This window comes from Diorhabda carinulata, chromosome 4, assembly GCF_026250575.1.
Source record: "Diorhabda carinulata isolate Delta chromosome 4, icDioCari1.1, whole genome shotgun sequence".
Classification (NCBI taxonomy): Eukaryota; Metazoa; Arthropoda; class Insecta; order Coleoptera; family Chrysomelidae; genus Diorhabda; species Diorhabda carinulata.
The window spans coordinates 6753468-6766673 of NC_079463.1; the positions used below are offsets into that span (position 1 = coordinate 6753468).

General features: G+C 32.9%; 1 protein-coding gene across 11 annotated transcripts in view; it reads left to right on the top strand.

Moving 5' to 3' along the window:
• Positions 1 to 13206, top strand: part of LOC130893488 (probable phospholipid-transporting ATPase IA) — a 58817-nt gene that overhangs the window by 10471 nt on the left and 35140 nt on the right. For 6 of the 11 annotated variants that reach the window (XM_057799671.1, XM_057799670.1, XM_057799675.1 and 3 more), the window contains 2 exons: positions 2517 to 2646; positions 12070 to 12226. In XM_057799671.1, the coding sequence (XP_057655654.1) occupies positions 2547 to 2646; positions 12070 to 12226 (257 nt within the window). In that variant the 5' untranslated portion in view covers positions 2517 to 2546. Of the gene's footprint in view, positions 1 to 2516; positions 2647 to 7225; positions 7375 to 12069; positions 12227 to 13206 lie in introns of those variants that run through there. The other 5 variants (XM_057799676.1, XM_057799673.1, XM_057799678.1 and 2 more) reach the window with 2 other exon arrangements.

Here is a 13206-nt window from a genome sequence, read left to right on the forward strand (position 1 = left end):
AAGTGAGTCTAACATATATCCAATTTTTATTTTTTATGGATTTCGTCATTTTTCTGCTGTTAGGATTGGTGCAAGTGTTCTAAGTCTAATGGATCTCCTCGATTCGCGATGGTCATCACTCTCATTGTTCTATGTGAAACTGAATATCAGTGGTGAAACTGTTACGCAGATTTCTTCATCTTCCTGCTGTGTATAGGCATTATTGCCTGTTTTTCTTCACATCATTGCCTCTGCTCAGTCACCTGGGAGGTTGTCACTCCATCTTTTCCTAGGTCTTCCAAGGCTTCTTTGTCCTGCTGGTGATTTGTCCCTTGATATTTTCACAATTAGTTCTTCCGTCATGCGGTCAATGTGCTCATTCCATTTTATCTTTCTATTCAGTTACGCAGATTTGTCGATGAAAAAGCTTTGGGCAAAGTCGGTTCCACAACCCAAGAACAAATATAACATAGAATGTCAATTGTCAATGAAGCGCTGGATTCAACAGTGGCCATCACTAGACGGTGGAAACTTTTCAGACAACCCTTATATGTTATTTATGTGTTCAGGTTTTTTAAATTGTTGCAGTAGTTCATCAAAGTATTTGTTTTTTCTTATAAAATAAGAGATACTTGATATAAAAACATAATTATCATGAATTGAGATCGATAAAGAATTTGATATCAATCAAAAATTTGTATGAATTCATTGTTAATGTAATATTAAGCAAACAATTTGTGCTATACACAATATAAATCGTTTTCATTGAAATTTAATGTTACATTCGACCTTTTTTGATATTTTTAACCCACCTTAACAATCATGTGTCAGTATTTATATATAGAAAATTACGTTTTTTATTATTATTATTTATGAACTTTCAACACATAATTTCTCGAATAATGTTTTGAAATACTTATTTTTGTCTACTACAAACTTTTCGTATTTCAAGGACTCTTCCATGTTCTGCAAACCACTGAATTGTTGTTACCTGCTAGCTTTTCGTATTCGTCCTTATAACCATCTGACGACAGTACCTAAACTTCTGTTGATTCTACTAGCTATTTTTCGAATCGATAATCCAGTTTCTCCAAGATTAACAATTCGATCTCTTTCGAAGGCCATTATCCCAAGAAAGCAGTGCAACAGCGACATAATTTCAAAATGACACAAGCATACCATATTGAGTTGTCCCACTAAAGTAACGTCTTTCAACAGTTATGTCAATCAACAGTGTTGGTATACAAATAACTAATCCGTAGCCTTCACTGGCTACTACTGCCCAAGCTTTCTCGGTCATATCTTTTCGAGATTATTCTCCTAGTTTATAATTATATTAAATTCTTTATATTTTTCATGTGCTATAATCGTAAAAGATCACCGCACACACAGTTTGTGTGTCGCTTCACATCTAACTAAATTCGAGTTGCTTAAAAATAAGAAGTCGACACAAAAGTTATATTCAGATTGTTTATTAAATAATTATAAAAAAAGAAAGCCTTAATATCGAATGCAGCCTTGTTAGTACTTACCTATTTTCAACAGAGAACCTCGAAAATTTGTCTGGAAACAACTAGTTGGGGCTCGCATCAAGCTTCTCACGACTTAGACTTCTTGTCAAACCATAAATAAAACAAATGAAAATAACTTACAGAATATAAGGGAATATAGATGAAAGTTATGTAAATCCACCGTAGTTAATAAAAATAATAGAACACAACTTTGCAGTTATTTGAAAAAAGTTTAATTCGAAACCGAAATAATACAGAAGGTAATCACACAAATGAACATAAAATTATAACATATATCTACCTAATTCGAAATGCTAACGTTTCGTGCTTTTACATTAACAAAATCTTTAATTTTCATGTTCAATACTGTCTAAAGATAAATTTTTCAATCGACTTTGTGACAAGACGTTTATGCTGGATATAGTAGGAGTTTAGTACCACAAAGTTCTTCTATCTTACTCCGCGTAACTTGCACAGTATGTCGTTTAGCATTGTCTTGTTGTAAGAAAACTTGCTTTGAGCTATCTAAATCTGGATATTTTTCCAATACATACATTCGTATCAGCTATCCACTAAATACTGTATTCATATCTTAATCATCTGGATTGATTTGGAAGTATACCAGACCTCCATAATTCCACCAGACACACAACAAGATTTTCCGTCCGAATCGATTTCTCTTTGCGAATTATATCCTTAGAACTATTAAAGTACCATTAAGACCGAGTTATAATTAAGCGACTCGTCACTAAGATTCGAGGTTAGATAATGAATCATGCAATAAATAAATGATTCTTCATTTTACAAGGGTTGTAATTTAGATCATATGAATATAAAGGGAGGTTATTTAATGAAATTAAAATGAATACACTCACATACATTTATAACTATAATGCAGCAAACCTAATATTTGGAAAAAATAACTGGGTCTATATGGAATTTACGGGAAATTCCTATTTTTTCCCATCTCTATGCGATTCACAGTTAGAAATTATATTTATATTGCTATACTGTGATTGTCTACAGGACGTTCAGTGAAACAGTTTCAAAGGACGGATGCAGAGACAGCAGAGTATCGAGATCGGCCCAGTGTCTTCCAACAGCCCCACCAATGGCTCTACCAGAAACGCAGATGACAACGGCCTACATCCTACAGGTACTTACGGTTTAACGTAAACGCTTCCTTTTTTCCTAACTGTATGTACGGTGTGTTGTCTTAACTATCAATATCGTAACTGTTTTTACAAGTTTCTGCTGATAACTATTTCGTAGTTAAATTGGTTGTGTGGGTTTTGGATTGTGAAAAATAACAGCCTTTTAGCAATTGGTAGTTGTTTGTGAACATAAACATAAAAGAAACGTATTGAATTACCTAAATTGATTTTACGAAAATTTCGTAGCTTTTCTTACTATCTTCACATTCCTTTATTACTACACCGCTTAATTGGGCAATGCGAGGGCTTTTTATCATTCGTTGAGAATACAAAAATCTACGTCTCCTTTTTCCATATTTATACATTTTTTCATTGGATCGAATTATCTTACAAAGTAATTTGACAGTTATAAGATATACTTTTTGGAAGCTTTCATTGCTTCTCTAGGATTTTGAAAATGTGTCCACGCACTCCACTTTTGATTTGTGAAAGTCGTGTCAAAATAGACTTGTCTAATATGCTCTCGGTGTGTGACGCAAAATAATTCATTGGATTGGTTTCTCACGACTAAAACTGGTGAACAAATAATTCTATACCATGCCAAGGCAATGTACGTAGTGAGGTCTTTGAGTTCTTAGAGCTCAAAATAGAAAAAAAGATTATAGATAGAAAAAAATTGGGATTATGTGTCTATAGGGCTTATATATGTCACAATAAAAAAAGTTGCTTCTTTAGACTCAAAATGTTAAGTGCTTCACCCCTTGACCTTTAGCTTTGCGAAACAATATAGTCAGAAAGGTCACCTCGGTTGTTTGTGCCGTGCCTGTTGTCGATAATTTCATGACGCAACTGCCTCAGTAACAAGGAGCAAGTTGTAACTTTTTGTGAAGGTTGTTGAGACTTGTGACTGACGGCTGCATAAAAATTTTTGCCAACGCCTACATGAGGCCCAGAACTCTTGGATCGCACTACGTACATTCTCCACATGGTATATCCGCGAAGGAACAAATTTACTTTTGATAGAACGAAATTTTGAAACACAAAAATACCTTTCTAAATCATACGCGTAAATGTACGATTCGTCACATGCAACGATGTTATTCACGATTTAGGATGCATCACAGTTACTTATTTTTTTAATTATTTTACTGTATGAATTGTCATAATTTGATATACCATGTGTGGCATCTAATTTCTGATAATTTAACTTTACATACAACTTTGATCAATGGTGTTTTCGCGGTTCAAAGCATCTTTAGTAACCGAAAACTTGTTTAGATCCACGGTTATAGCTTCTTTATCCTGCTTTACGCCATGATGAGTTTCTAAGGCTTAACTTTATATGTGGGAAATGAAAAAAAGGACTATGAGGTGGGTGCGGATTCGTTAAAATGCTTTTTTGTCAAAACAATCAATTAGGAATAGGTCGGTGTGTAGTTGTGGTGCAAGATTCAGCCTTGTGGTGAGTTCGATTTGCATATTAACAATGCGGATATTAAAAACAAAATAAAATGAGCAACATTGGATTTAGTCAACAATTGGATATCTTCTCTTCTGTTAGATTCTCTCAACCCATTTTCATCCACTGCTGACTACCTTAACGGATTTCAGAGCCAAACTTAAATCCAAATCTCAAGTGATTTCCTGGCTCAATCAGCTTCTGCGATCGCTCTTAATATGGTGTAACAAATTTTTGCAACTGAACGTTCCTCCTTTGTTCAACGCTTCGCTTATATTTAAACACGCGTGCTTATGACATACACTTATGCTACCTGAGAAGTGTCCCACCTCAAGCAGAACAAGTCAGCGCTTATTAATATAGGCTGGGAAATACATTTAAATTAATACGCCTACCCAAATGGTATGGGATTTCGGTATTGTGTATGGATACTCTGCACCATGAATCGCGACCGAGATATTGTGCAGCTGGATTAGAACGTGATCGAATTAACTTGGCTGACGATGAATGTTCGGCAACCAATAATATAATCAAAAAATAGGAATACGCAAATGTAGATGAAGTGACGCAGTGTTGCCATTTATGACTAAATTTCAAAATACCGTACAACTAGGAATAACGGTATAACGTAATCAGGTGTTCCACTTTATTCAATTGCAGGTTAATTTATATTCAAGATAATACAGCGATGAATATTTTCTAAGCTATCTTTATTGTTTATTCATTAGTAGTTGCTCTTTCCACCCGTTTTCCGATTGAAATTTTTCCATAGCGCGATACTGATAGTAGTAGGTATAACATACATAGATGCTAAAAGGTGTAGAAGCTTGAATAATTCATCGCCTACGTGAACTTTCATTTCAACGTAACTTAATATTCTTGCTTATTTCATTACTTTGTAGAATACTCAAAGAAATATTATTAGTACATAGATATTTAAGATAGACGAAATTTGTAAAAGAAAAAACATAATTCTAAGTCCATTCATAATCAGTCGTAATGTCGTAAGACAGCAACTTCTTTATGTGAATTTCAATAAATTGAAGAAAATAATAATTCGAAATCGTCGTTTGATTCTAAGGTAGACAACCGCTGAAGTTTTAGTACAATTTATTTTGAATGGTCTTTTGGCCACCTTAAGCTATCATATTGAATCAAATTTTGATTAAACATATTTTTAAACCAGCGTATACCACTGATTCAACTCCAGCTGACTATTTCCTTCTTTTTCTCAATTCAAATCACGACTTAGACGTAGCCGTTTTCCGAATACATAAAAGAGATTTCTTGAAGTCATGTTCTATACAGATTACTCTGACTATAATTCATTTTAATGTGCTGTACAGGAAATTGACTATTTTGAGAATGATATTATCAATAATACAAGGTCCGACAAGTAATGAGACTGACTTGCTGTCGCGTTGTGTTAACTCTGGAACAACGAAACTTCCACGACATGATTTGACATGTGTGTGTTTTGAATATGTTTTCTAATGGTAGAGGAACGAAATTTCGAGCAACATGTCCTAATCAATTTGTGCGATTCGGCGACTGAAACTTGTGGTGAAGTATTACAAGTATTTGGTGATAATTATAATAAGATGTGAGGCAAAAAGTAAGACTGGAAAACCCTATAACTTTAACAAACTGCGCCAAATGTTAATTCAGTTTGTGTGAATTATTAGCAATTTTAACAATTTTCAATTCCAAACTAGTTAATTGCTATTGAACTTGATTCTAAAATTTCACGGTCTGAAAACTGAAATTTGATTTTATTATTAATTGAATCATTGCCATGAGCCACGGCTAAGATTTCCGTCCTTAAGGTCGCTTCAAAATCTATATATCGCATTAGGTGGACTCTCCGTAAATAATGGTCAGTATGAGCACTAGAACTCTCCCAATACAATTTTTAAAAGAGCAATTAATTAACTTAATATGTATTTATTTGTGCTTTGTCGCCCAAACTATTTTTCAAGTTTATGAGATTGAATCTGCGAGGGTTGTCCAACCTATCAAGGTCAATATAGTCTTCTTTTGAGTCTATTCACTTAATCTAACATTTTTAACCCTTGCAAAAATGAGTTGTCGACTTTTTCCTTAAAATGCTATAAAGTTCTCTTCTTATGACACCATCTCTTTCTGAATTTTCAAAGTAAGGAAACACAAAAAAGTCACTGGGGGTCATATCTTCTGAATACGGTAGATGGTTAACCAATTTGAAGTGCAATTCGGGAAGTTTAGTCTTAACTGTCACCGGAGTGTTCGTTGTCATGATGGAAAAGCTTAAAATGCGTTTGCGTAATACTCTCCTGTTATGGTTTTCCTTTTTTGAGTATAATCGATGGACAAACTCTCATGTCTTTGTGCCATGGTCGCCGATGAAAGCATCTTTGCCTTTTTGGCGAAGGTTCGCCCTTAGCAATTCACTGTTCTGACTGTTTTCTCATTTCGGGAATGTTAGTGTAGATGCCAATAAGGGCTGGAAAGTTTCCGTACGAATGCGTTTTTGACCTAGTGATCACATAACATTAATCCGACGATTGCAGCAGTTTTTGCTCAAATTTAAATAATTAATGACAACTCGATACTCATTTTTTTTTCATATTGAAAAAAATTTCAGAACTACCTACTTGTACGGTTTTCAAATAAAACTTAGTGTCCAAAATGGCAGAAATTTGAAAGAAAATCTCTCAACGGATACGTGAATATATTTTTCAACTTATATAGATAACTGCTGACATCTTCAATTTAAGGTCACAAACTTTTCAGACAAATTTCGTTCTATAAACAATCTATTTTTGTCATGTCTTTCAGCTTGTTAGCCAGACGTTATCATCTTTTAACATTTTTTTCATTATCGATTTGATTAATAATGAAAATCAATTAGCTTTGATGTCTTGAATAAGATCATTAAAAATCCACCAATCAATTAGTGCGATCGAGTTTGCTGTTGAAAAATTTTCTAAATTCAACGATGTTTTTTTATCTCTTGTTAGTTATTCTAGAATTGTGAATTATTTACATTCACTTTTTGTTTGAAAGTTGCGTACTTTGTAAAATTCATTATTCCGTTACAACACCCTGCAGACATGCGCGAAACTCGTGAAAATCGATTTTCCAGTTGTGGAAATAAGCTCCCTGCCATGGAGCCTATTTTTCGATTGTTAAAATTTTACGATGTTTCCCAATTATGAAAAGACATTTCGAAAAAATGCCATGTCGGTGTACAGGGAATTAATTCACTTTCTTCATAGCAGATTCTTTGGCAGTAAGTATGCAATATTATGAAAAAGACATGTTAATACCTATATCTTCAAGAATTCGTAACTATTTGCGTTAAAATAACAAATAGAACGATTAAATAGATTCGTTATGTTTATAATTAATGTTTATAAAAGTTTAGTCTCGACGATTTGTTTTCATAAATATTGATAATAATGATATAATTTTCCATGGTTAACCAAGTCTTTAAAATATACAGTAGAAAGTAAAAGTCTCGCATAGTCTTCATTCTCTTCTTAACAAAATAGCTTGAAAAGAAAAAAACTTTTATAGCATTAAAACATTTTTTACTGAATGTAGTACGTCAAAAAGTTTTCCCTGTGAATAATACAATGAACAAGATTCAACTCTGGATTCACATAATTAATCAATTTTAAGCAACCTAATATTCAAATTTGGCACCGAATACTACCCTGGAGCGAAAGGGTTAAGCTCGTGTCGCCCTGTGGCCTCACGTTGGGAAACAATTACCTAAACGATGATGAAAATGCTTGACTTCGTCTTACGGGGAAGATTTGCTGGCAATGAACAGGCTGTAGCCTACTAATATGGTCATCCATGTTAGGAAGAAGCTAGACATATCTATCGAAAATATAATATAATAAGTGAAACAGAAATTTATGTAGCTTAGCTTAACAAATCTCACAAGATGGTGGTATGTATTGAAGGTTATTAGTAATTCCTTTTGCCAGTTGAAAAAACATTCATATGCCATATTATATACTTTCCTTGTATTTTCCGGCAATAAATTTATTGAGGCAACTTTAGCATCTTCTCTGTTGTTAAACAAAATACATTTTCATTTTCTATATGCTTCTATAAAAATAAATTATAGTTGAAAAAAAAACACGCTACCTGTTTGTAACTGACTTTGAGGCCTTGATTTTGAGCGATCAGATTTAATTTAATCTTAGCACACTTGTCAAAGTCAGCCGACAATGCAATAATTCAATCAAAATATTTTATAATCCTGATTGGATTAATCAAGATTCATAAATTTCTTTTGTATTGTTTGCATGATAATAAAAAAATCGCGATGCAACCATTAACACATCTGTATATTTTCACGACTGGTTTATACAGCAAATTAAACTAACATGAAAAAAATGAAATAAATAAATGAGATAAATTGGGATAAAATGGGAAAGAATAAAAGAGCCAACTAAAGATAAAAAGGCGTGGAGAAAAAAGTATATGCTTTAACCCCACATTGAAACAGCTATCACCGCACGATTATCTTACTTAGAATTAAATTAAAAATATGGTATTGTTGTTTATATAATATAGATACAATGTTCAAGTAATATAATTTGTTTTGTTTTTTTTTTCACTTCATTTCAAACTCAGAAAAACGTCTTCGAATCGATGGTATTCTGTAAGATGCAAATATAAAATTCTGTGCGCTGCTCCGTCAAGTTTTTTCAAAAAACCAATTATGCAATAATTTAAACTGTCATCATTTTTTGATAACCAATATTGACATTTGCAACTTTGGTGATTTTGAGCTTTATATTCCAATATAGTAATAAGACGTAATCAGTATCGTATGTAGATTACTAATTTCCTTTTCAATTTGTTATATTTTTGATTGAAATATACTCTAGGTTTGTTTTTGATCATCTTGTTTATTTATCTAAATGCTTGATTTGTATCAGGGAATTATTTTGAATATCGTGCCGCAATTTTACGAACACGCAAGCTATTTATCTACTTTTTCTTAAAAGAAAATCGGTTAAGGTATAGTATTTTTCCATTTCCGTTCTATTTTTGTCTTTATTAGAATTTTTATCAACATTTTATGGTAAACTAGAACAATTATTATGATTTATGTCTTTAATTTATTCCTCGATTTTATTAACGGCGTTACTATATTCCAAACAAACGTATTTGGTCTTATAAACACTCTTATAAGTTTCTTAAAAGTATGTAGCATTAAAATGATGTATTTAATTATTTGGTGGATACATCAGGAAAATCTGCAATATTATATAATATAGTGATAGTTCACGGATGTGAACTGAAACATATGAGCAAACTCGAAAAGACATCGTTGAACGCAGTATAGATAAGACGAAGAAAATGTCTTGTTACATTAGTAACGATTTACTATCATTATGATTTGAAGAACAAAATGCAGAACCTAACCAACGAAAAAATCCAAATATAACCTTCAGCATTGAAGGATGTGCTAACCGCATTTTGGGATGCTGGCGTAATATTAAATTGAAGCTACGAATACAGATGCCAATCTAGTACCAAAATTACATGAATTACGCCGAAGTTGCATCATGATGTACCCAATCACAGGGCCGCCATTGCAACAACATCGAATAGCTAATGAAAGTCATATTGTTCAGATTTTGGCACTAGCGATTACATGTTGTTTCAAAAACGATATTTATATATTTTTATTATAAGCGGGTCTACGTTAACTGAAAATTCAAAAAGTGTCTTTCATTTTTAGTGAATCTATACAAAAAATTGAATATTTAAATTACAACCCCTTCTACCATAGGTGTAAAGATGATATTTTTTCTCCATATAGTTCTATCCTTTGCTTCCTGTTTAGTCCGTCTCTAGTGCAGTCCGCTTGTTTCGACTTTATTTGCTATTTCCTTATTCCATTTCCATCCTTTTCTTTTTATTATTTCGTTTCCTCATATCACCTTAACTGTTATTTTCTTCTCACTGTATTTCCAAATCATCTCAACTGTTCGCTATTTTCTCAGTATCTTCATTCAACACCTTGTTGTTTTCTGCTTCAATTTGTTCGCTAGCACCCAGGATTCTTAACCATAGATCAACATTGGTAATTGTATTGACTCGTAAACTCTCGATTTTGTTTAAAAGTACTCTATGTAGTGGATATTATCTTATTGCCTCTATTCGTCAATTCTTCCATCTGGTCTTACAATTGTCCCTAGTTACCTTAGCTTGTTAACGCTCCTCTTCTCCAGTTCTTTTACTTGCACATTTATTTCTTCTGCTTTGTTCGATATTTTCATTATTTCTGTCTTTTCTGTGTTTATCCGTACTAGGTTGTCCGTCCGTCGTACATTAGATTTTTTATGTAGATTGGTTGCAGTCTATTCAATACTATGTGTGCTTTTCTTTTGTTATTTAGTTATTATGTCCACTATTATAAGAAACAATTCCAGGCTTTAATAGCCTCCTTGCCTTACTATTCTGTTAAGAAAGTTATGTACGCAGTTTTGTTTCGACGTGAAAGCAAGTGAACCTGCACCTGAATGTACAGAAAATTGATATTAAGTCAGCCAATATTAGTGACAGACAGTTTTACATGATGTTAATGTAACAAACATTAAACATCACTAAATCCGTGATTTGTATGATATCTGGTGATTATTTAACCTAAAGAAACATTTACTTGGTTTTATGTAGTGAAAGATTTGGTTTATGCGAAGAAATCATTGGGTGCTAAACAAGGACTGTACGGCAGATGATCCATCAATTCGAAGTTTTGACTGTTCATAAACGTTTTTGTTTGAAATGATATGTGATAGCTCGCATAGTCGTGATTTCTCGAACACATCTGGCAAACTAATGCTGGAATTTTCATGTAACACTGAATGTATGCGAGGGGAACTAATGTCAAAGTATGCCTCAATCTCACACACAACATGTTTTCTATTACAACAGCCGATTTTGTACGACCTTCAAGAAATTTATCCTATAGCGACGTGCGACCACGATTGAATTCGAAAAACCAGCCAAACATGGTGGCTGAAGATGGTGTTTCTAAACCAAAAATCGAAGCGAGTTGATCGGTACACCACGTCGAAAGTCATACAAAATCATCGCATGCAAATGTTTATGATTTATTTCCATTTTTACCAAGAAGAATGTTTTATTCAAGTATCTGTAAACAACTCGAATAGCACTCGTATGACACCACGTTCTGAGTACGTACACCATGAAAAATGTCAAACATATTCACATCAATGTTGTCATATCTCAAAACTTAAGTAGCAATCCTCGTATGTAGGTACTTATTACTTCGAACATAAATAAAATAATTCTGTTGAAAAGTTTTCTGGTGTATGAAAATATGAAGCCTCGCATTTGTATAACAGAGGCAAAGGATGAAGTTTTTGCATAAATAAGAGAATGTGGAGAGTAATAGCGGCGATAACAATAAAAAATCTATCCAAAAAGTTTTTAACAAATTAAAGCCTAATTAGACAATACTTAACAGCTTCCCATGTCCATCATAAACGTCATTTGGGAAAATGTATCTGATTGAGTTGAGTTAAATGTCGATAAACCCGAGGCAGATCCTTTGTAGGTCGTGGAATTTAGTGATGCGTAGCCGAAGGGTGAGTTTCCCCTTTGGTTTTTGATGATAGAGCTAGTCTGTTTGAACCAGATAGTTGCCATAGGCCAAGATACGGTTGTAAGTAATTTAAGTGAGTGGAAATGGGATTCACATCCGTTTTTGTTAGGAGCTTAGAAAGATGTGATAAAAATATTCTTGTTAGCCATAATATATAAACTTTCGTGTCATGTGTAGAGTCTGCTTTGGTTTTCTATCGTGATGTAGGAAAATAAATGTATCGAAATACAATATTTATTTTTTTAAAAGCTCTATATGCAGATGTAAAGAGACTACTACGTTTCAGATTGGTACTAATGCTGCGAAAGTATAATTTTCATGTTTCAGATGACAACGACGGAACAATATCGTCTGCACTTGATAGAGACACTGAGACATCAGCTGATCAAAGAGCTAATGCCGAACAACGTGTGATATTTATAAATAGGACCCAACCGCCCGTGTCCAAATTTATTAGTAATAGAGTATCAACAGCCAAATATAGGTGAATAAGTTTTTGTAGATATATCGTTTTAATTTTAGTTTTTTTCTGTTGAAAAAATACTTTTTGGTAAAGTAAACTATGTTTCGATCTATTTCGGTCTGTATCAAAATATAATTTGACATTGACAACCAGATTAACTACAACATGAATATCAAATAAATTTTGTTCTAATGGCAATAAATAATGTCTCATAAGTCTCGTCCATCAATTAAATTATTCATAGTTATACTGAAATTTATGAAATAGGATTCATCAGTGACAACTTTCTCATTCCTTTGCATTTGAAACATTTCTAAAAATTCTATTTTTCTTATATTTCAAGAATTTTTAATTCTTTATGATCGAATATGTCATTGTTTGTTATTGCCGTACTATTTTTATATCAAATTGGTGATCTTTTGATCTCTTTTCTAAACACTAAGATGTCTGTCCTAGATAATGGCGGAACAATCATTACAAGGCTGATATTTTATACGCATTCACTTCTAGTATTTCCGAGATCAAATGCTATTGTTGAAATTACAATGTACGAACTCATTGGATATTTCGTTGTCAACCAATCAGTTCTCGACGACATTCCTTTATAATAAAACTATAAGGAGCAGCAAAAAAATGTCACATACCTTCTAATTAAAAATTTGTTTTATACGTAAAACACGAAACTCATTCTTAATGATAGTTGTAATTAATTAACATTTGTTGGAAGAAAAAAAATAACGAGTTGATTAAAACATCTGCTATGAAAAAATGGAAGGAATCGCACTCGTTAGGCACAATAAACAGCCCACCATTGTATGTTATTTCCTTAAATTTACAATTGTCCTCTTGTGTTGTGACTTCGCTTATTGATTAACCAGTTTGATTCAAGTTGAGAGTTTCACTCACAAGTCAGTGAAACAAAACGTTTTCGTGCAAAAAACAACCACAAAATGCACTAAATATTACACTATCATTGGAATAATGCCCATGACGCTATAATG